The sequence below is a fragment of the Simochromis diagramma genome, unplaced genomic scaffold (genome assembly GCF_900408965.1).
Source record: "Simochromis diagramma unplaced genomic scaffold, fSimDia1.1 OVJJ01000334.1, whole genome shotgun sequence".
Taxonomy (NCBI): Eukaryota; Metazoa; Chordata; class Actinopteri; order Cichliformes; family Cichlidae; genus Simochromis; species Simochromis diagramma.
In genome coordinates, this window is record NW_024386764.1 from 892095 (window position 1) to 919657 (window position 27563).

General features: G+C 42.2%; 1 protein-coding gene and 1 long non-coding RNA gene across 2 annotated transcripts in view; both read left to right on the forward strand.

Annotated features, from left to right (window-relative positions):
• Positions 1-27563, forward strand: part of szt2 (SZT2 subunit of KICSTOR complex) — a 106800-nt gene that overhangs the window by 66273 nt on the left and 12964 nt on the right. Inside the window, exons 58-71 of the mRNA XM_040029788.1 lie at positions 7-168; positions 270-286; positions 391-398; positions 2296-2548; positions 3874-3995; positions 4453-4638; positions 9772-10027; positions 10101-10180; positions 11126-11251; positions 13519-13556; positions 13708-13911; positions 14884-14980; positions 17032-17112; positions 20357-20431. Coding sequence (XP_039885722.1) covers positions 7-168; positions 270-286; positions 391-398; positions 2296-2548; positions 3874-3995; positions 4453-4638; positions 9772-10027; positions 10101-10180; positions 11126-11251; positions 13519-13556; positions 13708-13911; positions 14884-14980; positions 17032-17112; positions 20357-20431 — 1705 coding nt within the window. The remainder of the gene's footprint in view (positions 1-6; positions 169-269; positions 287-390; positions 399-2295; positions 2549-3873; positions 3996-4452; positions 4639-9771; positions 10028-10100; positions 10181-11125; positions 11252-13518; positions 13557-13707; positions 13912-14883; positions 14981-17031; positions 17113-20356; positions 20432-27563) is intronic.
• Positions 10188-10954, forward strand: LOC120732696. Its single transcript, XR_005695651.1, has 2 exons — positions 10188-10345; positions 10380-10954. It is a non-coding gene; the product is annotated as an uncharacterized LOC120732696 (long non-coding RNA).

The following is a 27563-nucleotide window of genomic DNA, read 5'->3' on the forward strand; positions in this document are numbered from 1 at the left end:
TTGCAGCTGCCCCACATCTGGAGACCATTTTGTGCCGCTCCCTCTTGGCCAGAACCTCAGCCAACCACCGGACGCTGTGAGGAGCTTCATTCTCATCGGCCGCAACTTCCATCAGTGGCACTACAGCACAGAGCAAGGTAACCGCTGCAATACCAGCCGTTCACAGTAGCCCCTTACTACCTTACCCTCTGCACTGCACAGGCTATGCATCACTACCTCAGCTCCACTGTGTTTTAAACAACCTGTTTGGTTGTTTCCTTTTTCTCCAGTTCATCAGGAAATCAGAGTATTTGATTAGAAATGAATGCCGTTCATAGATTTGTGCAGCCCTGATACAGATGTAGTAAGTGATGAGTCTTTCTGTAAGAGTCCATGTTTGGAATTGAACAGCTGTTCAAGTACGAGTACATCGGTGTCATCCATCCGTTTTCCAAAGCCGATCCCAGCTGACCTTTAGGTGCGAGGTGGGGCGCACTCTGGACAGGCCACCATACTTGCATAGAGAGACGTTCACACATTCATTCACACCTACAACCAATTTAGAAACACCAGTTAACCTAACATACGTGTCTTTGTTCACGGAGAGCCACACAGGCACACGGAGAACATGCAAACTCCCGCTGACCCCAGCTGGCCCCCAGATTTAAACCCAGTGACAGCGACCACCACATTATATTATTGGATGGCGATATGTTCAAATGACACATTGTTAGATTTATATTTTATCATCTACAAAGTACCAGAGTTTTTAGAATAAAAGTTAATTACTTCATCTCCCTCCTGCTTAATTACCAAGCAGTCAGTTGACAGATGAGCAGAATCAAGGCCAAACAAAACAAGATGAAGGTAACGGTGAGAACGAGCTGCAACAAGACTGCACAATGCAAGACACAGGATAAATGTCAACAACAGAATAAAAGCATTTAATGAGAAATGATCAAAAATAATTGAAAACAATAAACAGGCTTATAAAGACAACGAGAAAGAGAAAAAACATAAAAACAAGTCCATGTAAAGTGTTGTTGCTGGTTCTGTGAGCCTGTTATGTGCTCGAGTCATTCGTTGCTTCTAATGAGCAACAAATGACCCCATAATAAAGTAAAACCACGTCAAATAGAAGTCCAATAAACACATTATCCTGTGATGTTCTTTTGTGTTTCCTCATTATTGTAATCAATCACATTTCAGTCTGTAGTTCGTCTCATGCAAGTAAGTGCAGTTCAAAGAGCTTCACAGACGACTGAGAAGCCGACGATGAGACAAAGCAAACTGAAACCAAACAGAAGGTGGAATAAAAGGACGTTAAATACAAGTGCGCTCAGAGTTCAGCACATCAATGAGGATTAGCCCCGAGTCCAGCGTTGTGGTTCTGCGGTGGAACAGGAAGGAACGTGCGCTCCGAGTGTGGAGGAATTTAAGTTCATGTTAACGTCTTGTTCATGAGTGGAGTGGGAGACTAACGTATAGTCAGACCGTCCATCCTGGTGAGAAAGAGCCGAGTGTGAAATCAATGCTCTCAGCTTCCTGGTCTGTCTACGGTCCTACTCATGGGTGAGGCTACCATAGAAAACACAAGTAGTGGAAATGAAGGGTGTGTGTGGGGGCACCGCCCTGTCTCACCCTCAGAGTGGGGTGAGTAACTTGGCCATGGGGTAAAGACCAGCAGCTGTTTGATATCGAGGTTGTTTAGGCATCTGACCTGGATGCCTGCTGGGTGAGGAGTTTGTGGTTGACTCGGTAAATGAAAGCTGTGTTTGGTTGCACCGAACATTATGTCAAACATTTCCACTATAAGCAGCAGAGGATGGAAACACAACAAAATGACACAAACAAAAAAGAAACCTCTGAAAAGTTGATTAAACATCATATAGTTGAATAAAATGCTACATTATAAACTATAGTAAATAATTACCAAAAACTAAAAAGCCAAAAGAATAAAACTATAATTTACATATAACAAAGTAAACAAACATGATGGCTATAAAACATAAATACAGTTTAATTTGAGATATTAATGTCTAACTGTAGTTTATATCTTATGGCACAACATATGAGTCCTTTCAGGTGTCCAGTGAGTGAAGTCTGCTTTTGTCTCATGCAGAGCTTCTGTTTCTAGTTTATTCGACTGCTGCAAAATAAAGTTCGGCCTCATTTCTGTTGCTTTTGTGTCGCAGCAGCTAATCACACACTGCTAGTCTAGTGAGGATATTCTTGAGGTAAAGCTGTTCGGTAGATTAGGCTGGCATAGACCTGTCTGCAGCATGTTGCTAACACTTGTTTTAACACCACGAGTAGTGTGGAGGAGACGCTGTGTTTCCTGTTGAAGCTTTGAACGTGCTCTGTCCTCGCCGCCGCTGCTCTTTGATTCTGTGTTTCTCTGTCCATGCTCGCTGCTCTCTAACATCTGTCTTATTTTTGTTTTGCTTACATCGGTTTGTGTCGAGCTGTGTTTCACTGTCCACGCCGCCTTGCTGTTTGTACCTCCTCTGTTTACCCACAGAAGACAGTTCAGATGAGGAAAACAGCCCAGTGCTAAATAGGTTCACACGTAAGTTTGCTCCTCAGCTTACCAACAACTTTCATGGTAATGGGATTTTCTTTATGGCTGCGTTTTGTCAATATATTGGTTTGTTTGTTTTTCTATATTATCAACAGCTGAAATATATGTAAGCGAGCTTTCACAGAGAGCAGAGTACGTCACATGTTGACATGAAGCTTTATGAAATTTGTTTTACATTATAAATAAAAGACGACTAAAGTTGCATTAACTTCAGTCGTGTTTTTAAATGTATCGATCACCCTGTAACAGAACGGAGCCATCATAAAACGATAACCACGTATGCTAACTATGTCGCCTCCCACTTTAAAACACATCAGTTAATCAGACTAATTGTTATGCTGTGATAGCAAAGTTTTTAATGTGGACTGTATAGAAAACATGGATCTATTCATGTGACGTCCTCTTGTTCATCCTCGAGCTACGACTGTGAAAGCCGCGGGATACTCGATGCTCATTGGCTAACAGCTCGATCACAATTTAGAAAATAAATGTATTTTTACTTTTGACTTCTTTACAGTCAGACTTATTTCTGCAGTTAGTTCCCTGCACTGGAACCCATGTCCGGTTCTTATTACACTACATGCCTTTATGATGTTAGCAGTTCTCTTTTTGAATAGTTTCTCCATAGCTTCATAGTTTGGGGCTGAATATTACTAATTTATACTTTGAGGTAACAAATAACTAACTAAACCTGCCACAAACCAAAGTGAATAAAAGCAGCCCCGTGACGTTGTGTCTCACACTGACGAGGAGAATTAAACGCACACATTGAGAGAATAGCGTACAAGCTGTGTGGCTGCACTCATGAGCTTTTATAAAGCTGCAGCACCAATACGTTTTGTTTAAGCGCACCTTAAATCATCTTGAAGCTGAAATGCTGTTTGACCTTCCTGTGGTAATGATATTACTTCATCATTCTCTGCTTCCTTTCTGCGGGGATATCACGACCGCCGCTCGCAAACAGGTTTACATCGGTTTTACAAAATAACCACGTTTCTTCACTCCTGATAATCCAGCCAACACTGTTTTTGTGGTCCATCGAACGCTGTGATTTCAGAAGCAGCATCACAGTAAAGCTTTCGCTCTCGTCAGTCAAACCTCACAAACCCCAAAACCTCCCAGGAAGTGAAAAACCTGCGAAGCAGCTGCCCAGTACGTTTGTATTTAAAGCTCAGTTATGTTCATCTGACAGTTCAGTAAAGATTGTGATCAGAGTCAGCTGGGACTCTTTGTTGAAGGACGTAACACAGCCTGCTGGGCAGCTTGGACTCGTATTGCTTTGCTGTTGCACTGACTTTGTCTTTTCTGTCCAGCTCATAAAGGCTTCCAGCGCTTCGATGCTCTGGAGCAGAGCGACTCGGTCGGTCCGAGCCAGGCTGGGGTGGGAATGGCTCCTCGCCAGAGGTTCCTCTTTATCAGCATCCTGGACAAAGAGGTGATTTGGGATATGGAGGCCTCTGTACACTCTGTATATCCCTCAGGCCGGGCAGAGAACAAGATCCCAAAGGGTCCTATTTGTAATGGCTTTCAAATACATGAACTTGTCCTTAGATGTATTTTTTTCAGTGGGTGCTTGAGCAAATAAAGATGGTGCTCTGACAGCGCATGTGTATAAGCTGCCCACAATAATGAAAATGTGTGACATATAAGCCCACGTGGTAGCCAGGTTACTAGCCCAAAGATCTTTAATCCTCTGGGTTTTATACCTTTATTAGCGTGTTTTTGAAGCCAAATGCTGTCATTTTTCTGTAAAGCCAATTTCTCTGATATCTTTTCAAAAAGGTAGCACACATATCCTCATTGTGCTTCATAATTAAGCTGTGGATTTATGTTTCTAAGTACAAGTGTGCTCTTTAAAACATAATTGTAATACTTCGCCATTGGTTCTTCAGGTGACGCTGTACAGCTACAACTGGTCCGTGGATCTGGGCGCCTCTCTGAATCGCGAGCTGGTGCGTCTGGTGAAGTGGCAGAATGCGAGGGCTCACGTCGTCCACTGCCTGTTCAATCAGAAGATGGGTCTCTTCCATCACTACTGCTTTTCCGATGCTCCCATCCATGAAATAGACTCCAAGCAGGTGAAAACACTCTGGTGTATTGTAAGCAGGCCAACAGCAGTACAGGAAGAAAAGCATCATGGGATCACTTCATTGTTTAGTTAGAGGGACGTTTTGTGATGTCTGTACACAGTAGAGCTGAGTCAGAGAGAGCACACAGAGGCACTGAAGCACCATTTAGTACATAAACTGTACCTCAAAGATGGCCTTAACTGGTTGCTGAATGCAGGTTTTAAAAGCAGGACAGCCTCACTGTGTCTTAGGTTTTAGGTTATGAGCAAGTTGTCGTCTTATAAGTAATCAGGTAATCAGACTTGGCAGTCAGACCCACAAATGAAAGCTTACTACATTGTTTTTTTCTGTGTATAAACAATGTAAAATACTTTTTGGTGACTGTTTTGTTTACATACACGTTACCAAAGTCCGTCTCTGAGGATACTTCATGCAGTCCTGTTGTTGTCTGTGCCGCCCCAAAATGCTTTGCTGGGTAGATTGCACTGCATGACTGGAGCGCAGCATCAAACTGTTGAACTGTACAGTTGCACACTTCCTACAAAATCCAGCAAAATGTAGTTTACGGTCCAGTTACCCCAGCAGGTGTCTAGCAGCTTAGTCTGCCCTCACCTGTCAGTCAAAGCTTTCGATTCTTAAAAATAGAGATCAACGCATTTTTGATACAAATCTGTTGATATGCTTTTTGGCCATTAAGCACTGACTTCATTTTTTAGCCCTGGAGTTTTCTTTTGGGTTCAATATCGCATACTTTATTCTAACTTCATTGTGTGTGTGTGTGTGTGTGTGTGTGTGTGTGTGTGTGTGTGTGTGTGTGTGTGTATACACACACACACACACACACACACACACACACACACACACACACACAAATGAAGTCAGTGCTTAATGGCCAAAAAGCATATCAACAGATTTGTATCAAAAATGCGTTGATCTCTATGTATGTGTGCATACATATATAAATATATATGTATGTTGAAGGTACAGTGCTCTGACAGAGGAATCAGTTCCAACTCCAGTAATACTGACTTTATGAGAGAAGCTGCAGTATGGACTGAAAGTAGTATTCGAGTATTTGATTTGGAACCCAGGGCGTATTTTTTATTCATGGTATTTCAGCAGCTGCTGAGTCACCAGCAGCTCTCTCACAGTCAGTGCTGTGCTTGTCCTGCATTAGAGAAAGAAAGGAGGCAGCTAACTACGATCGGCCATCATGTGTTCACATGTGGTGACAGCAAATGACCAGTGTCAAACTCACTGCAGAGGTTGTTATGTGGCATCAGCACTGTGGCAGTCACCGCGTGCTTCCTGCAATGACACGCTGTGTTAACTGAGTTCTGCAATGACAGGCTGTGCCGCTCAGTTATTGTGCAACTGTGGAATATGATCTGCACAGGGGTGTTTTTCATATAAAAGCAGGACGATTAACGCTGCTTAACATGTCAGACGTGGTCCTGCCACAGTGATTGTTCAGGGGGAATAATCACAGCCTTCTTTCTTTTTATAACAGCAATATAAAAAGTGACATCAGAAAAACCTCGGCAGCATTTTCAGGCTCCCCCTTAGACCTCTTGTTTTCAGTGAGCTGAAACACCTCAGACTTGCCTCTAAAAAGCACGGCTGCACCTTCTGTTTCTGCTGCTCTGCTGCATCTGGTGGGGAGCTGGTGAGGAGAACAGGATGCTAGCTCAGGTGGAATCAGCCTGGGAGGGTAGCATCTGCACTCGCGCTGTCACAGGAGGCAGCAGCTCCCGGAGCACACTTCATGCAGCTGTTGTGTCCCGAGGAGGAATTTGTGTGACTCCCACATGGATGGTGATGTCATTACTTGATCCAGCCTGTTAGTGGTCCTCGTGCTATTTATGAGTTTCAGTGACGATGTGTCACAGTAATGTGTTTTCATCTTGTACTATGATACAATAGTTGTATAGAGAGCTGCAGGGCTGCATCTCTGTGGTTCCTCTTACAAAAAGCTGAAATCGCCGTGGCTTATTACAGTACATAAGCATCGTTTATGATTTTTGCAACATGCACACAAAATGCTAATGTTAGGCTATGACAGTTGTAGTCGTGGGACTATAACCACCTCTTAGCATCTACGTTATTAGCCCGAGAGGTTTGGGATTTATTCTGAGTGTGAGCATTTCTTGCTTTTGCATCAGAACCGTTTCTGCTTTGCTCCGTTTGTCCTCCTGCAGCATTTTCTGTACGATCACTGTAAAGTTTGGCTTTTTAGATACAAGAGGTGTTTATTAACTTTGGTCTGCTACTAGTCGCCCCTACTACACTTATCTCGTGTAAAATATTCAATATTTGGGAGATGCTGCAGTGTGCAAACTGTTTTCAGTTCAGTCGATTGACATCCTGTATAAATATTGGCAGGCAAAGACTCACTGAAGCCTCTTCCATATTTATGCCACTTGCAGCTTCATCAAAGCTCGCTGTGGCTCGATTCTGCTTTGTTTTCTGTTTTGAGTGTCTCAGCAAAAACTGCTGGACACCCTTTATTAAATATGGAGTTTTGGATCAATATGCAGTTGATGGTGTTGGCAGCAGAAACCAAAACAAGATTTTTCAGCCACACGACTAAGCATTTTTATTCTCCTTGATTATTACCCTTCTCTATCTGCTGTCTTCTTATGTTGTCCGGATCATATCCTGGAAATATAACCCTGTCACATCAGCGGCCTTGTTTTCCAAAATGGAGGACTTAACCACCTCAGTGCAATTTAGCCTCTGTCAGTTTCCATTCATCCTCCTCGATTATTTATGATCCTCTCTCACACAGAGGGCTTTGGGTTGTAGGTTTCTGTAGTCTGCTGTGCCGCCTGTTTAATAACTGTTTGCAAAGCATCTTTTACATCCCATCTTCCCTCCCACTCTCACACATCAGCTTCGCTGCTCTGAGGACAGCAGTGCAAGAAGGCTCCACTTCTACAGCTACTGATTGATTTTACAATCGTTTTTCCTGGTGGGATGAAGGGGGTGTCATACGTGATGGTGTACTACAGATGGCTTGAGAATTGGGCGACTAAAAAGGCTTCTGTGTTGGAACATCTGGAAAAATGTAGGCAGAGAAAGCAGAGTGACGGCATCAGCGACTGCTGCTAAAATACAAGCGACATCATGCAAATGATAAAGCCATCAAGCCACAGAGCTTTTCAAAAATCGATTAAAGCTAGCTTGCATCGTGCAGCATTAGCGTAGATAGAACATTGATTTGTAACCTGTGATGTGAGGACACTGCAGTTTATCAAGTTTAGTTTGTTTACAGATGTGAACCTCACAGATGTGCAAGACTACTGTATAAACATGAAAAAGGATTTGAAGAGACATGAAAAACGAGGCACAGTCAAAAACTTTTATTTAAATATGGTCTAATCCGGCGGTCCCCAACCGGTTTAATGTCCGACGGTATTTTCACGGACCGGCCTTTAAGGTGTGGCGGATAAATACAGCAACATAAAATAAAACCCGAGCCTCAACTCTCGCGGCCCGGTACCAAACGACCAGTGCCGGTCCACGGCCTGGGGGTTGGGGACCGCTGGTCTAACCTTGTGACGAATGGATTCAGAAACCCTCTCATATTATTGAAGGAGTGATTATTTAAAAAGCTGCCACCTCATGTTGCACAGCCATGTTTTTCATGTCTTCTTTTCAGAACAAGAACTTTTGAATTGTTTAGTTTACATCTGTAAACTGTAAAACAAAAGCCTCTGTGAACAGGCCCCCTGCTGGTGGTGATAAATGTGAGGAAGAGTACTAATCTGAGCCAAAGCGCTGTCCACGCAGACTAGCCAAAGGCCAGCTACAGTGGGGAGCGAGTATTTTGGGATCATTCGATTGGAGGAAAACTCCTGGAGTAGATGCGTCTGTAGAACACACTAAGGGACGAGGTCTTTGGTGACTGTTCGGCTCTTCTGGCTCAGATCGGAGATCACTGGTTGGATAATCAGCATACAGTACTTTTCCAGTATGGAGAAGTATACAGAGAGCAAAGAGTGCCACCCTTCCCCACCGTGTCAAGCTGACCATGGTGTTGTTTAAATAAATCATGTAATGCTGTTTTAGTTTGAATGAAAGTTCAGTAAAATCCAGCAAAATGTCATGCACAGTGTGAGCAAAACAGACGGAAGAAGGGACTTATTAGACCCCGTTTTGCAGCCGAGAATGACACCAAATGCCCTTTCAGTCTTCTCCCTGTGGCCAACAACAAAACAAGCGCAAAGAATAGAAAGAAGCAAACTTTTCCTTTCCCTCCGATGGCCTCGCTCTTCATCACGGCATTACTAATGAGTGCGGACAGAAGGCAGAGTCAGAGCAGCAGAAAATTTGCCTGAACAGAACTTCATCTGTCAAGGTCCTGATGAGAAGCAGAGGGAGCACCAGTGCACGGTTTGACCCCCCAGCCTGTGGGCATGGTGCAGCCAGCACTGCCACACGAGGGGCATCTGGGCCCTGAGCTGCTCCGCTGAGCAAACTCACCCAAAAGCTCCTGTCAACAGCAAAAAAAGAAGAACAGACAAAACTAATATGCAGCGCGGTGACTGCAGCGCGTCGCTGCGTCATGTGATAGAAGAATGCAAATGTGCTTCCTGTCTGTGGTGTCCAAGGCTTGAGCATCCTCAGGTTAAGGCAGAATTAATCACCTGATGAACACAGACTAAGATTTCATGTATTAAACTCTTTTAAAATGAGTTTTAATGGACCATACAAAAACAAGACCTTTCCAGATTATTGAGTTCCCTCTTGCTGCTTGTGAAATGACTTCTTGTGAAGGACTTGGGCCCAGACTTCTCTTCTGCTGTGAGCAGCACTGTCTGAGTGATGACACCCAGCAGTCACCACCACAAACATCAAACCCTCCAACACAAGCTTCTCATACAGAAACGCCAACCTGTGGCTTCAGATAGTGTTTTAGTGGTGACTTTAAAAGCTGCTGTGCTTGGCTCAGATATAAGCTAGCGTTTGCTAACAGTAGCCCGGTGAAAGCCTGCTTGGCCAGACAGGAAACTGCGATTCACTTGACAACTATGTAATAAGAGTGGTTTCCTGAGGTTACTCAGGAGGTATTTAGCTGCTAAGTGAGGTGATGGCGTCATTAATTGTCGAGGTATTTGATTTTTTCTCTATCTTGATCAGGATCCCAACCCATTCCTCGGTCCCTCCATGGAGCCTGATGCATTGCTGCGTAGCGCAGTCCCTCCTCTGCCCAGTAAAGAGCAGGGCAGACTGGGAAACTCTGGTCGAAGTCTTGCTCCCCTCCACTTTCCCTCCGAGTTGCTTCCCTTTGATGAAGCTCTGAGGGACGTCTGCACCATTCGGCCTTTGATGGACGGAGATGTGGTGGCTCGACATGGCAGCCAGCTGTTGGAGATCAAAGCTGCTGAGCGGAGAGGTGAATAGTTTGACCTGTACATTAAACATGATGTCAGTTTGAAAAATTAATGGCTTTGTTTTTATTCTTACAGAATTAGAGAAGCAGATGAAGATAGAGAACCTGTTCGTGACCTGGCAGCAGAGGTCAGCACAGTCCAACATGCCCATTTCAGTGAGTATTTTCAACAGTGTTTAACCCTTTAGAGCCGGTCGCTGGGGTCACACAGGCACCTGCAATGCTTTTTTTAAACATCTGTAATTCCCATAACTCCTGAACCAGTTGCTCAATTGAAAGAATTCCCACGCTTCCTGAAAGCAGCGGCTCAGCAGGGTCAACGTAAGTAAATGTAAACTTTAGGTTTCCAGGCAAGTTATTAGGAAGACAGCTGTACTTATAATGGAGCCTGTGGAGTGTGAGGAATGCAAAACAAAAGAAAGTTAAAAGAAAAGCAGCACACGTGTCGTTATACTTTCTGAAAAGCCTGCCCCCTGGTGGTGATAGTTTTAGTTAACGTTCATAAAGGGGAATTACAAAATGCACCTTTAAGTTCATAATGATGTTGGATATTTAAAACATAAACAGCAAATTGGATTTGACCAGTAAATTCTTCCACTGTGCAAGCAGCATAATCTCAGATAGAGCTAATTGCACTCGACCAACCCGGGGGAACAGCGTCTCACTGCTTCATGTCTTTGAGGGGCTTCAGTTACAGCTCACTCCTCGGGGAAATCATTTTGTATCGCCTTGTTTCAAAGTGGGGAATATCCGAGCTAATTAAAAAGGTTTCTATCTGACACCGTGACATCTCGAGAGGTTACACGGTGGCATTAAATTTACAAATTTGATATTTCAGCAGTCGCCCGCATGGTACTCTTACTGAAGCACATCCAGCAGGAGGTCTGCAGCCTGAGCGGAGTCTGTCGGGGCCAGGAGCCGTGTCCAGTGCAATAAACAAGCTAAATTACCTGTTGGCTGTAGTTTGAATGCTGATCTCCTGCTAAACGTTCAGCCTGGTGTCATCTTTGATGTTGCTGTGGTCTTTTATGTCACTGTCATCCCACCTGCAGTTTCATACTTTTACCATTTCAGTAAGAGTTACCTTGGCTGTCTCTGCAGGGGACAGATTTGGAGACTCTGAAGCAGTCGTCCCGACTGGTCCACTACTGTGCCACCCCTCTGCTCTTTGACCCCGTCTTCCGCAAGCAGATCCAAGAGGAACAGATTATTCAGCCTCTAGAAAAGGTTTGTTTTCCATGCAACTAAAGGCAAAGTTACTGGCAGATTCATTTTTCACTTTAGACATTTTATTCATATAAAGACTGAATATAAATACAGTCTTCAATTTCTGATCCTGTGTTTAATGTTCCTCTCTTACTTCATGGTAAACACAGTGACTCCAGGTTAGGAATCCTCTGTTTTACATTCATGCTTGATTTGAGATGTTCTTTTACAAAAGGATTTGCTTTAACGACGACACAGAAAACATATCAAATATTTAGACTGAGAAAATGGATCATTTTGGTCCAGAAGAGTCTTTTTCAATTCAACGGCAGGAAAAATGTTTAAAAAATTGGAGCAGGGCGACGTGTAAACAGTGTAGCATCGCCTCTTCTTTTAACAACAGTTAGACTTGGAGCTGAGGACACCAGTTGCTGGACTTTTGGAAACGAATGCTGTCGTTTATTTTGGTCCCTTTTTTTTAAACTTTCCCTACGCACAGCATTATACATCTGTAAAGATGAGAAAAGGGCTGAGTGAGGATGGGCAGCTCTCCGTTTAATCCATTTATTGTGCACAGATAAGACATCTGAGAGCATCATATCACAAAAGGCTATTCATATCATCAAGTATCTCCAACATTGAGATCCAGTTTGTTCTTTCTATATAACCTATGAAAAGGCCTCAAATACTCTAAACGAGTGAGCGGGTAACCCTTTAGCTGAGGAGAAAACATGCTTTCATATTAGTCCTGTTAGTCATTTGTCATTTGTTGGATATAAACCTTTAAGGGCCAGAAGATATTTTCACTGAGACGAGATCCTGAATGCAAACTCCTACTGCTTCCCAGAATGCATTTATTCGAACACACTGCTAATTATTTCCACATTAAAGCATAAATGAAGCTATTCTTTGCTCTGGTGCTCCGGAGGTTCATGTCAACCAATTATTTTTGCAGTAGCCTAAAACATGCGTTGAATGTGTTTTTGAATGAGCCTTGGATGCCTTCCTCCACTCTTCCTGGGAATATCGTCGTGTTAGTCCTCTGCAGTGTTTTTACAGAAGAGGACTCGTCTGCTAATAAGTGATATAGTTTACATATCAACCCCTTCCCAGAAGACTAGTTTTTCTATTATGGTCAAAGAGGGAATAGATAGTGACTGATGAAGTTAATTAATTGTAAGTATTTAAAGCCTTTTTATTGTTATTTACCAACACAATGAAAGTTTTAGAGGAATTTATTTCAGAGCCTGATGTTTCCTAAAGTATCTCAGTCTGGCCCCAAAGTGTGTGACTAGATTTCCTTAAGTCTTTAACAACGACAGTATCATCTGTGCAGTGTTCGATGTGGCGTTCAGGCTGCTGAGCTGTACATCCTGTTTCATTACCCACCAAATGTGTTCAGTTGACGAAAGGTCTGCAGACACTTCAGTTCAGCATACTAAGTGTTTGCTTGGGTGCGTGTGTTGCTCTAAAACCTGCATATGCTTTCCAGCATTGACGGTACCTTTGCAGAAGTGCAAGCCACCAGTTCCAGCACCTTCTGAACTGATAACTAGCAGATGGTCCCTCTCCTCGTTGGTCCAGAGGAACAAGAATTTCAAATTTTGCTTCATCTGATCACAAAACAGTTTTCCATTTTGCCTCAGTTCATTTTAAATGAGCTTTGCTTAGTTGAAGATCACCTTCTGTGCCTCTCTACATCTTACTCACCTGTATTAAAGGAACCCAGTTAGCTGCAAAATTTACCCCACCAGCCTCGTGTTGTTGTCATGCTGACAGATGAGGAGGGGGCTGTGGACACCCGACTTCCTCAACATGAGCTCAGCTGCAAAACGAGAAATGGTTTTTCATGAAAGAGTAAAATGTCTCAACATTTGATATGTTTTCTGTGTTCTGTTGTGAAAGGAGTATTGATTTACACAGCACTCCAGCATGTTTTATGTTAGTGTTGTAAATTTATTCCCTGGAAGTTCCTTTCAAACCTCAGGAGGAAGTTTTGTAGGATTCCAGCTTCTTTCATCTGAAAAATCTCACAATCGGAGTCACTTTGGTCATTTTCAGTGCAGGAACATGTTGTATGTATGGAGCACTTTGTGGTCGACAGGCTTCAGACAGATTTTGGGATGTGGATCAGTTTGTGACGTGTATTTCCACATCTGAGCCCCGGTGCTTCCTGTCAGAGCTGACAGCAGCCCCCTGTCTTTCTGCCTGTGTGCTCTAACTCTGCACATGTCGCTCTTTTCAAGTTAAACAGGCCTTCATCAAAGTTCAAATGCTTTTTCCATTAGTGGTGGATTGATCTGGATTATTCTTCCACGGCTCAGACGTATGGCTACTTTGTTTCATCAGGCTCAAAATGAAAATTGTGATTTTCAGTCATCTTTTAGAATTTTGTATTCAAACATGGTTCATTTCTTTGATATGTATTCAGGCCATGTGCACTGTACTATAAATTCTTCTGAAATTGTGTGTGTCAGAAAAGGCATCGCTCCAGTGATTCCACGGCATCAGGTCGGGACCGCAGCTACAGCACAGACTCAGCTGACATGCTGCCCTGGCCGACTGAAGGAAGAGTCCTGGCTGCTTGAAATTTCCAGCACCTTCCTTCAGCAGTATGTCCAATACCTGCAGAGCATGGGCTTCATTTTGGTGCAGGTCCGGCCTCAGTCTCCAGCTCGCAGGTGTGTTGGATGTGTGCTTTTCAGCTGTTGCTTCCTTCTAATGTACCCTCAACCCTTTCAGCACCTGTGTGTCCCCCTCCATGAGCTCAGACGTGTTAATCAGAACTTTACGTTCAATCTGGGCTGCTTGTTCTCAGAGATTTCTCTTTAATGCCCCCATTTAAATTCAAATTCAAATTGTATTTGTCACATACACAGTGAAGTGCTTAGACAACTGCTCGTGACCTAAAATAAAAGACTATGAATAGGATAGGAAATAAATATGAAAATTAAAATAAAGGGTAAATTTAACTAGGAAAGAATAAAGTAAAATATAAAAATTAAAGTTAAAAATAAAATAACTGTACAACAAAATACACAATATAGAAAATATATAAGAGAATATGAAGAAATATGGAACAAAAGAGCAGCTGTACGAGTATTAAATGGTAATGAAAGAAATGTAACGTCCAGGGTTGGGCACATATTTAAGTGTCTTGTGAGTGATTTGATTTGATGCATTTAAACTGGGGCATGTCTAATGGCAGCAGTTAAAATAAATGCTTTCATGTGTAAGTCCATATTTATGTTTAATAGATAAGAATAAACAAGTTTCATAAACTGTTTAATTAGTAAACGGGTGTTTTTTTTCTCTCCCTTCAGTGTGTAAAATGTAAGAAAATCAGGAATCATTAACCTTCCTCCCGTCCTCCAGTCTTCTCTCGCACTGTCGTGTGTCATACTTGTCTATTAGTCATCTAATCGCATGTGTTTTGATTCTCCTCTGACCTTTGACCTCCATCCACTGAGGCAGGAAGCCTGAGCGTCCTGCCTGCTGTCACTTTCTCAGTCTGTGTGTGACTCGCACTGAATCGTCTTCCTGCTTGGATATTTGCTGCTGGCTCTCTATGAGCCTTTGTTGGGTTTTTTATAGTTTAAGCAGATCTTTACTGACCCCTGTCCCCCACTCCACCCCCACCCCCTGTCCTGCAGCATCGCCCGCGCTCGTGCTGCCATGTTGAACTCTATGTCATCAGAAGGCAGGATGTCTTTTTCTTATGTGAAGCAGAAGAGCGAGGACAGCCCTAAGGTTAGTGTTCACCTTGAAAATGCTCTTTTATTCTCCAAACACAAAACTTGGGGATAAAGTCAGACTGTGCTGTGGGAAAACGGGTCCAGTGAATTTCTAATGTGTCAGTAAAACTAAAGTCTCCAGCATCTCCAGAGACGTGCATTTCCTCTACGTCTGATTTAAACTCTTTTTATCAGATTTGACTGAAGAGCTGCCACAGTCATGGTTTGAGCTGTGGTGAGGCAAACTCGAGGAAGACTCGTGTACTCATGCACGCTGAGAAGTTTACAGTTTTAGATCTTTCTGTATTTTTAAAAAACAGATGCGAGTTCCCAAAGACGGTGTAAACATGTGTGTAATGATGCAACAATGGAAGAAGACTGCAGCGCTGCTTCAGGGGGTCAAGAAACTGTTTTGTTTGTACTCAGGCAGTGGTAACCTTTTCATTGCTGCTAACTTTAATGAGTTATGGCGTGTAAAAAGTTCCTCTGTGGCACAACTTCAGCACCTAGCAAATATGGACGCTCTCCTCGATTTAACAGGAACATCAGCCTGATTTAAAGTAGGAAACAAAATGTGACACAGGTTTAAATATTGTCCTTTCATTGTGTGTATTTATTGTAAATAATCACACTGTTTAGGCACCAGCAGCTGCACATAATCAGACACAGTAACGTCTTATTGGGCAAATATAAACCTGTTTACCTGCTGGGTGAGACTAACATGCACACCTGCATCCTGAAACGGGCCACAGTGAGAAATCACAAAATTCAGCTTCATCACTTGTGATCCTGCAACAGCAGGCGGAAAATCCGGATCCCTTCTGTCCCAGCTTTTAATGACGTCACCTTCTACGTCGTTGCTATTTGAACATGAAAACTACAGCCAGCTACGTAAAAAGAGAAATGAAAAAGATTCACAGTGGCAGATTTTACAATATCAGCCACAAGCCTGATCATCTGTCTCTTATTTACAAAGCTGAGGTCTGAATTGCTCTTATGCACTGGACCTTTCACGTGCTGCAGTTAGAAAGTTACCTGCATGGTTTGTTGGCTTCGCAGCCACACTCGTCTGGGAAAAGATCAACCTGACCTTCGCTCGCTGCATCAGTCAGAAGTTTCAAATCTGTGCCGTGATGCTGTCCAGCACAGAGCTTTGGACTCGTTTGCATATTTATTGACTCGTGGCCCCCCTCCATGTCTGCAGATTTACAGAGATGCTAAAACAAAACTTTGCTTTTAGATTAGAAATTAAGACCTTTAAGTGTCTCCTTCTGAGTGATGTCACAACATCAGGCCATGAAAGTTTATTTGCTTTTGTTTATGTCTGAGCTAATCCACGGCAGGGACGTCTGACTGTATAATGATCGAATCCAACACCGGTGGTTTTTTGTCAAACAAAAACTAATAATGCGGAGTGAAGGTGTGCCTCCTGTGACATCGCATGCTTCTTGCAACAAGCACGTTGGCTCCACTGGGGCAGCATGAACCTGACGGACGTCTCTACAAAGGTTTGATGAGCCTTCTGTGAAACAGCGGAGAGACGGGCAGATGGCTTCAAACCTGTGGGAAGCAAGAGCACAATAATCATGTTCGTCAGCTTTGAGGAGCTCGGTAGCATAGCTACGTTTGGTGCTGCCCCCCCCTCCACTGAATGCTTTGTTTGGATGCGCCCTGGTGTTTCGGAGACCATGAAAGCCTCTGCGCACAGATGGAGGTCCACACCACATATGTGCATAAATAAGACCTAAATCCCATTAGGCTGAGATGACAGCCCTCGCTTTTATATCAGTCCTTCCCTTTCCTTTCCAAACCTGCACAGCAGTCAGTCCACACAGCGGCAACAACAGTTTGTTGCTTTAGAAACAATATTGTGTTACAATAAAGAATATCTTTATAACAAATAACAAAACAAATTTCCCACGTGTGGGACTAATAAAGGTTATCTTATCTTATCTACCATTATAACATTAGTATTGATGAGGGTGCTGGAGTAGTACTATGCTACACATAAAGGTGGTGCGCATTTAAAATGTTACAATTACAAACTGTGACTGTTGTGACCTTCAGACTGCGGCGTCTGGGACCACCGCGTATCACCTGCAGAGGGCGCTGCCAGGAGGAATCGTGTTGATGGAACTGGCTTTTCAGGTGAGAAGCGCTGTCCTCACTAATACACTGTATGTGCTAAAATCATAGTAGTATGATTCTTTCAGTTCTTTGAGACAGGCGAGCAGTTTAGTTTAGATAATGATTAAAAATCTAATGTGATGGTTAAACGTTAAATAGTTAAAGGGATGATGGGTCACAGCGATCAGCGGCCAACTGGCTGTTCAGACGAGGTCCATGTGACGCTGATGGGGATCGTTTCCAAAGTTCAGTTATTCCGTTCATCCTGGAGAGATCCGGTCTGAACGCCAGCATTTCTAACACTTTGTTTCTAGTCGTGTTGGTTCCCTCTGCTGCAGTGTTGAAAGATGCTAAAAAAGGCAGCAGTGAGAAGAGAAGAGGTGCTGAGCAAGTTGAAAAGTGTTCAACTTCAGATAAAAACGCTGAGCTTGGTGTCACTTTTCACCTTGCTGTCAAATTCCTGCGAAGGAGAGCGCGACACACTGACCAACAGCCACATCCTACTGGTAGCACTCAACAGTAATGACCTGCTTAAAGCCCCAAACTCTTACAGTAGTGAAAGGGAAATAATGCTTGGAGGAACTTTTTGTTTGCAGTGCGTCTAGGTTCAAGGTTCTTCAAGGTTCTTTATTATTTGTCACATGCATAGTTATACAAGTATAACACACAGTGAAATGTAGCCTGACACGCTCCTCGACATGTGCAAAAATTGGGGGGGGTGTGTAGAGGAAGAACATTTTATATATATATATATATATATATATATATATATATATATATATATGTATATATATATATTAATATATTAATTAGGGGTGCAACGATACACAAAATTCACGGTTCGGTTCGATACTTTGGTGTCACGGTTCGATATTTTTTCGATACAAAAAAATGTTCATGCATTTTTAATGTCATTTATTAAAATTATAAATATATATTTTAACTCAAAAGTACAGTTTTTAAATTTAACCCTAACCCTTGTGCGTGTTTTTTATTTTGACAGCGAATGCGCACCTGCGGACCACTTATGTGCAGCCCTGGTTATTTAGCTCGTCATATTGCAGCCACAGAAATTCTTTTGTCCATGAAACCATAAAGCTGCACTTTCTTTTTGCCTTATAGTCTGATTTGTCATAACTTCTCCGTTTTGTGGTAAGCTTTTCTTTGGCTGTCACTTCTTCACCCTGACCTGTCTTATTTGGCTCAGCAGAACTGAAATGCTTTTACACGCTCACTCACATAAGCTCAGCGATTCTCTGCGCGATCAACCTCTCACATGTTTAAGCTGCGGGAGATTTCACTTGTCATGTTTGCATAGTAAGCTAACGATTAATAAGACGATGTCAGAGGAATTGGTGCACAAATTATCATCACTCACAGATCAGTGCTGTCGCTCTCTATACACAGTTCGCACGATTGCAAAGTGAAAGCAAAAAAACAAGCGCAAATTCAAACGCGACTTCAATATGTCACATATTGACAGTGGCTCACCGATGCCAATGACATAATTACCCAGCTACATTTCTGAAAGAATGCAAAAGCATTGACATATATTTTTCCTACAATAGCCCGACGGGCAGGGAAGAGATAGATTTTGGTAGCCCGACTGAAAAAATCGCTAGCCCCAGGACGTCGGGCTAGCGATTTTGCGAGCCCTGTATCTGATTGAGGAATCACTCATCTTTGGAAAAGAGAGTTTATTACAGAGAAATGTCTCTTTCCAAAATAAAAGCTATACTATCCGCTTCTTCTGGGCTATATTCTCAGCAGCATAAGGAGAATCATGTGCTAACAGCTGTCTAAATGACTCGGCTAAAGTTAGTAGCATGCTTGTTGTTTTTGTCTTTGCACTAGGATGATGTCGGCGTAAATGTGCAGTCATATTCGTTGTGTTCCCACTAGTGCTTTCAGGTTAATCTCGTTGAAATGACCTTAACGCCACAACACGGCAAATCTCCGTTAACGAGCTACCACCGATCGCCCCGTGCATGGGGCTAGACGGCAAACACGTTAATGAGCTAACTGCGCTAACACACTAGTTCACACCAATGTAATTGAGCATTGCATGGCACATCCAACATACTGTTTTACTTTAGTCCATGACTCGCTTACCTTCAGGGTCATACGTCACATGAAAACCAAAATAATTCCAAACGCCAGATCTGAATGTTGCAAGGAGAGCTTAACTTCTGTCTCGCTAGCTTGCCCTGCGCTCTTCCTTCTGACTATGCTGTCTGTGTTGAGCGCTCAGTGGATCTGCGCTTGACAGTGCAGCCTAGGCGGAGTAGTCGAACGCAGATTCACTGAGCGCTCAACACAGACAGCATCGTCAGAAGGAAAATTGATAAAATAAATTACAAATGTTGTATTGTTCGATACATATGCGTACCGAACCGAAAGCACTGTATCGAACGGTTCAATATCGATACGAATATCGTTGCACCCCTAATATATATGTATATACACACACATATAGTATATACACACACATATAGTATATACACTGGGTGAATGTGCAGTAGTAGCAGCAAGCAGGTGAATTCTGTACATTAATATGAATAGACATCTGACTGTCTACAGCAGGCAGTTGGTGTCAGGTACTTCTGTATCATAGGAGTGTGTCAGACAGTGAAACGCTGTGCTGCCAGAGTGCTCTCGAGCATCCCCAGTAAAGCATTTGTACCTGTGGTCAGTGCTCAGTGTCAGCAGCGCTGCCATTGCAAACACTCAGAGTGAATCAGTATCAGCCTGCATCTTGGGTCCCACTGAGTAACTGGTGTTTCCCACACTAGCATCTTTCTTTAGGCCTTCAGTCGTGTTCAGCTAAGGTCTTCCTCCCAGGTTGTTATGGCAACCTTTTTGTTTACTGTGTCCCACACTTAACGTACAACGAGACATAACACAGCTGGTGTGAGACGAGTGAAATAAGCCACAGTGTTTGCCAAAACCTATTAATGAGAGTGGGAGGAGTGTGTAATTACTGCTGTGATGTTGTCGTCGCAGCGCTGTGCGTTTGGCCCCGTGCTGTGTGTGTGTGGTCTGATATCCTGGCATTATGTGTTTGTTTTTGCCGTTTGCTCATCCTTAGTTACACGTGAAACATTTTGACCTTTCGACATATTGTTTGTTGTGATGGTGAGGATTTTTTCCACATACAAGCCTTCAGCTCTCCTGAAAAACAGCACATTGACTCCCTGTGTGCAGTCTTACGGATTATTTTACTCTGGTGTTGAGTAACCTTGTGGTCTTTGTGTCACTCCACCAGGGCTGTTACTTTTGTGTGAAGCAGTATGCACTGGAGTGTTCCCGTATTCCCATGGGCCAGACCGTCAACTCGCAGGTAAATGCTTGACACTGATCTGCACTGCTGTGTGGACACACAACACGGAGCTCCGTGTCCTCAACAAGAACATAAAAGAGCGAAAAGGAAACAAAACCAGAACACAAATGATCACAGTGGGAGGGCAGGAGTGCCGATCTGTGTGCATCATGTAGGTTTGGGGTTCTGACTGGTGCTGGGCTGCTGGGCTCTTTATGATCATGGGCTCAGTCAAATTTATATCCTTAAATCTTTGTTTAAATCAGTTTTTGCAGGAACTGATATACTTGAAATTAAAGCCATTTTTAAAACACCTAAACTCTTTCAATATAAATGCTGAATAAATTCCTTGTAGTCTGAGTTGTTTAAAAACCACATTTTTTGAAGCCCCTTCACACCATTAGTGCCTCACGTGAGTCGACATGTAGGTTTTATCACTCTGACTACATTTTCCCAGCTGTTAGCAGTAAAGCAAAATAAAAAATAAGATAAAATAATCATTTGAAACAGCCAGTCCCTGACAGCATGATGGGAAGAGGTGAACCACACGTAGCTTTTATGCTAGCTTTACTGTGGTTTAGTGTTATTTTGCCTCTTCTGTTCGTGCTGCAGTTGAATATTATTATTGCTCTGATGCAGTTTAAGAGCCACGTGGTCAACAGCAGCTGTTCAGTCTGGTTTACAGCGTGTTCTCCCATTTCTTTACTTCTCGTTCGATGTAATTTCCACCCTTTGTCTGTTTATCCACCGTGAGCAGAAACACACGTATTAATAAATAAGAAGCAGATACAGATTTGAAAATAACCCTCTGGCTGAGACAGAATAACCTCCACTGTTATTTCACATCTACTAGTCATGTGAGGTCCAACTGGGGTAAATTTGTCATCATAAGGTGGCGCAACTTAAAAGTGTCGGCCGTAACCATCTATGAGAAACTACACTGCAGTGACCAAACAGGCTACAGCTATTCAAACACTCGTTGTTGGAGCCAAAGCTGCTCTCTGTCATCACTTCTCTTCATAGCTGTCATGGACAGAAGTTGCAGGTTGAAGAGCATCTATCTATGCTAGCTTTTAGCAGATGACCTGCTTATCTTGGTTTCATTGACCTCTAAGTGGGAGGATCCTAGGATTGGAAATTTAGCACTTTCAAGTCTGAGGCCATCGTTCTTAATGCGTTTTTATGGTACAGGATTTGTGGCAGTAGTAGGTATCTGTGGATGCAGAGCTTAATCATGGCGGTAAGTAACAAATGCAGGCATGCTGGCTTCCAATGACCCAACAGTATGTAGCCTGATGTGGATGATGACGTGTGTAGATTCAATGCTGGTTTCATGGGAAATGTGCTGGAACAAAAAATGAGTGTCAGTGCAGCAGTACAACAAAAACACCTAAGATTTAAAAAACCTACCGCAGGAGAAGCTCACACGGGACACTGCAGGGGGCACGTTTCTCTTGGTGACAGTAAACAGCTGCAGCATGTAGGCAATAATGTCTGTCTGCAGGCTGGGTGGAGGACCGCTGCATCATTCAGCCATCAGCTGGAAGCAGGTAGAGCCCACTCAGAAGGAGATGTGGTATTTCAAGGCCTTCACATAGTAGAGTAGAGTAGAACCGTACCCTGTGGTAAAGACAGAGTATGAAGGCAGAACTGTAGATTTGTATGGCAGCATCACACCTTTGCCTACGGCCACGAGCAAAATAATACGATTCTGTGAAAAAGCAGGACACAAGCTTCCTCCAGAGGATGTGTGGACACAAGAACCAAAGTAGAATGTCAGTAAAAAGAGCAACAGGTCAGTGAAAGTGGCATTTATTCAAAACACAGTACAGTAGCAAGGACATCAGCCAGTTCAGGAAGTGATCCTATGCAATCAAATCTCACTGACTTTGAATTTGCTGGTTTGTGTTCGAGGTCATCCTGTCGAGCACTTCTGACCAATCAGTCTGGTTGTTTTAGACTCTCTGTGGAAGTCCCACTATTTCCTGTGTAAGCAGCAGTCTCTCAACTTTAATTTGAGTTGAGTGGACAAATTTGTGTTGAAGTGTTAAGTAAAAATGGTGCCGCTGTCCTGCGTTTATCCTGCTGTCTGTGCTGTCACATCCACGCTGTCACAGGACAACCACAGACAGTCTCAGCTGCAGGGACAGCATCATGGAGCACAGTGAAATGAGAAACATGTTCCTGGACTCGCCTAACCCACCTTTAGGCTCGTGAAACTAAACTAAACTTCTCAGCCACAGAGGGAGGAAACAAGAAACTGCTCCAAATGTTCCAGTTCTGCAGACTCGTGCACCTCCAAGCTTATCGACTCCTTTTATCAGTGCTGGCATGTTATGTTCTGATATTTGCATAAAAATGGCATCAAGCTGGTGTCGGAGAAGCAGCAACAATGAAGCTTTTTTTCTTTCTGTTGAGACTCAGATAATGAAACATGAATCTGGAAATATTGAGGCGATCGATAAAGAATCAGACCTAATAACAGCATTCATGTCTTACAAGTCCCGAGCTTTAGTCTTATCTTCATTTTAAATGTGTTTTATTTATGAACAGACAGAGTGGCTGTAAAATTCTGGAACAGGATTCAATCACAAATGGATTTTTAAAGATATATCCGCATTTTCTTGATCTGCACATAAAAGCTAACATCTGTTTGTTGTTTCCATCCATAGGTGTGTATATTTTCTGTTTTGGGTTCACATGTTTTGAGTAACTGCCTGTGAAGATGAAATCCTGACGCTGTCCAGCAGCGACTGTTCATCTGGAAAGAAAATCACTTTGCTCCAGTACTTTCCCCATCCAGGGTGTTTTTCACACTGTGTCACTTTTCAGATTTCATTGGGTCTGCCGCTCCGTGCTGTTTCATGCTGTGCATCCCGAACATGTATTACTGCAAGGAGGAAAAGTATTTTAGAACAGGCACACATGGCCTGCCTGCTTTTAGCGAGAAAGTGAAGTGGGACTTTTTAAAAGCCCATTTCAATCTAAGTGGGCGTTAATTCAACTGTTTGCAGAGCTGTTTAGTTCTGCAAACAGTCAGCTGGTTTTTATTTATTTCTATTTTTATTTAAATTTGCCTCCAGTTTCAGACCCGCTGTTTCTAACAGTTGCTGCTGTTTAGCTGAAGGGAGAAATAAGTCCAAGTTCTCCTCTCTGTGAGGTCTCCTCCGATCATGCACGAGTGACAGTTGCTGCCATCAATCTGGACGCCAAATATGTTATAGCAAATTCAACATTGGTGGACTGTTTCTGACAATGTGTGGCTTTAGCCTGCAGCTCGGCCCCCTGACAGTATTTTACTATCAGCCATGTTGCACTTCCCATCTCATTTCACCTCGTCTGTTAGAGCATACTCCACGTGGTTTAATCTAAAGATGCATTATTTATCAAATGTATTATTGTCTGATGCATAAAATAATATGCTTACAACACACCTGTAGCCTGAAGAAACCAGAGACAAAGTAACAACAAAAGTACTTTGAAATAATTCAGGTGGAACCTTTTCCAAGTTTTAGGAACAAAAGGATGATCAAACAGCCTTTTGATCCTCTCATCTTTAGTTGTTGTACTGGTCCAGCGTCAGAGGAACATCTTTTTAGTTTTTGGCCACTTCACTATAAATCATTCAAACATACAAAAGTTACTAAACTCAAAGGATGAATCAGCGTTGTTTGTTTGACATATCACATAAACAGCTGTGCAGATGACACACAAATATATATCACAATGTCACCAGGAGACCGAGGCCCTGTACAGGCTCTTGGTAAATGCATTGAGGACATTAATGACTGGCTGTGCCACAATTTTCTCCAGCTAAACAAAAACAAACTGAGGTAATAGTCTTTGGCGCCAAAGAAAAACGATTACAGGTCACCAGAGAACTTCAATCTACACACCTAAAAACCACAAACCAGGCGAGAAATTTGGGTGTAGTGATGGATGCAGACCTAAACTTAGAAAAACACATTAAGACAATAACAAAGTCAGCTTACTATCACCTCAAGAATATTTCAAGGATAAAAGGTTGATGTCTCAACAGGACCTGGAAAAACTAGTCCATGCATTCATCTTTAGTAGGCTTGATTACTGTAACAGCATCTTTGCAGGTCTACCTAAAAAATCAGTCAGACAACTACAGCTCATTCAGAACTCTGCTGCTCGAGTCCTCACTAAGACCAAAAAAGTGGACCACATCAGTCCAGCTCTGAGGTCTTTACACTGGCTGCCTGTCCGTCAGAGGATAGACTTTAAAGTCCTGATGCTGGTCTATAAAGCTCTGAATGGTTTAGGACCAAAATACATCAGTGACCTCCTGACCCAGTATGAACCTTCCAGATCCCTCAGGTCATCTGGATCCTGTTTTTATCAGTTCCCAGAGTCAGAACCAGACACGGAGAAGCTGCATTCAGCTTTTATGCTCCTTATATCTGGAACAAACTCCCAGAAAGCCTCAGATCAGCTGAAACACTCAGTTTATTTAAATCCAGGTTGAAGACTCACCTGTTCTCAGCTGAATAAAGCACCAAATCTGCTCTGTTTTACTTTTAAGCTTAAATTTCAAAACTTACATTTTTTTTCATGCTTTTTTATTTGTTTTTGTTTTTTAATGTCTCTGTAAAGCGCTTTGAATCACCTTGTTGTAAATAAACTTGCCTTACACTCGTACAGCTGTTACTGCAGCTGAATCTGTGCAATATGTGGGGTTTGTTCCAAAAATGGATTTTCAAAGAGCTGTTAGCTGCATACGACTGTATGAATGCATTTATTACATAATAACAAACACTGTGATAAAATCAAAAAATGCAAATATTTTAAAAATCTGTCAAAGTTTAAAACCAAACAATTATGTTATTTTTTAAGGCAGATAACAACTGGCACACTGGACTTCTTTATGGTTATTTAATCAAGTATTTATCTGTAATTTGGCATCTTATAAAGATCATAATATACTTCACTTTTTTTTTCTTCTGTTTTTTGGTGAAAAATGATCATTTAGATGAAAGAACCTGCACATAGTGGTGGACTAACCATTACAGAAATATGTCAAAAAGGATGTTAATGAGCAATACTGCTGTTTTAGAGCAGCTGCAGCTTAAACCGCACACTGGGGTGGTGCCTGGCATGGTGTGCAGTGTGTTCTTAAAAATACTGAGGAAATTAGATAAATGGAGGATTCAAGACTACATGATCAGAAATGGTGTCAGTGGAAAATTTAACTGTGAAGGAGACAGGAGCAGGAAAACATGAAGAAAAGGTAACCAGCGGCAACCAGAGATAAAATAAATAAATAAATAAATAAATAAATAAATGAAAATCCTACAAGAATACTTCTGGGTGGAGTCATGAATCAAACCATCAGTTTTTATATCGAGTAACAGGAAGTGTAAACATGAAGGGAAATAATGAGACCTGCATTAATCTGCCTTGTAGCTTAGGCATGAATTTTAAAGCCAAGTCAGATGCAGCAATATTCAATAAAAAAAAGACAACATAAGCTAATCGCCATTAGTTCTGCTAAACTTTGTTTATATAGACTTCTTAAATGAAATGTCCTCTATCTTGTATAAATGCCATTTCTACTTTAGGATGGCTCACAGGAAGTACCAAAGTACAACTTCATGGTGTTCCCTTGTGCACAAAGCTGTGGTTGTTTGTTCTGTACATGAGCAGAGGTGCTTTTTCACTTCTGTTTATGGATTTTTGAAGAATTTCCGACCTTGAAGATTCAGCTCTTATCCCGAGTGCCAGCAGCTTCGGTCCTTGTTCTGCTTCTATATTAGGTGAACATCTCTCCCACTTGTGACTGATCCATTTTCAGATTAGGGGGTCGGTGCACTTTGATGTGACGAAGGCAGAGAAAGATGTTTTGAAAGATGTCATGCTGTTTGTTTCCCTCCCGGTGGTGTTGTCAGGATGTCTACAAAGTGATGTGAGAGGTTGACTGTGTTGAAAGAGCCTGTGCCTCTAAGCACAGTGGGGAGGCCAAAGGGTTTAAGTGTTGAGAAAGGAAGAAAGGTGCATTCGCTGCAGCTATTGTGAATTAAAGATGTCCATAAATCCTCAACAAAAAGCTTGACATTGAGTAAATTAAGCGTAAACAATGTGTTTTATGTTTAAAATGAATTATCTCTGTAAAGCCCAGAGATGTGTTCCCTGTGTTAGAGAGGGAGTCATAACTGCAGTCAGTATTTACAGGTGAGAGCACGTTCTGAAGTGGCTCTTCACATTGGCCCAAACATTATACACAAAAGCGATGAATTGCTTCTTAATTAATAGATAATTTTAAACAGTTTAGAATATAATTTGCATTTAAATGACGATGTTGCTGAAACACTTTAAACAGGAGACTTGTTGACATGTGAGAAACACACAGATATAAAAAGAATGAATGTTCATGCTGGCCACATTAAAGGGGACCCGTTTATTTCCAGCCTTTGTCCTTTGGCTCTGTTACAGTAGCTTTGCATGATTTGCAGAACAATCCTTGTTAATATCAATAATATCAGTGCAACCCCTCAGTTCATCATCCGTCTGACAAAACCTCCCATCTTTCTCCTCATTGGATGCCCCTCATAAGCAAAAAGATTTGATTGGAAGGTGGGCTTGATCTGTGCCTGAGACAATAATATCAGAGTAAATAGTTTCAGTCTTTTTATTCAGATCTAAGAGGTGAAAAATGTGTCTGGAACAGTGTTTCAATAAGCCATCAGAAACGAACTCTTCCCCTTTAATAGCAACACTTCCGTGTTTTTCCTAAATGTGAAAATACTGTGGAATCTTTTCCATTTTAAGATGCAGATTTTTTTTCTACTTTAATTTGTTCAAATATTGTTTCTCGTGTTCCTCTGATCATCAGTGAATTTAATTGCCCAGCACACATGCAAAGTTTCAGACGGTGTTCGGGACGAGGACTGTGGTAATTCATTCGTTAGCACTTGTTAGTGCTGTCAGTATAAAATGTCTTTATAAATAAACACAAATTAGTTGCATTAGTATTTGGGGTTTACAGCAGCGTGCATTAAAGTTAATGTGTTACTGCTTTGACAGTGTTCTGGTAAATACTGAGAAATAGCAGGCAGCTTGTTAGTGAAGTGACACCAACTTAATGAATGAAGCGTAAAGTTTGCTAACAGCTATGGATCAGCCCAACATT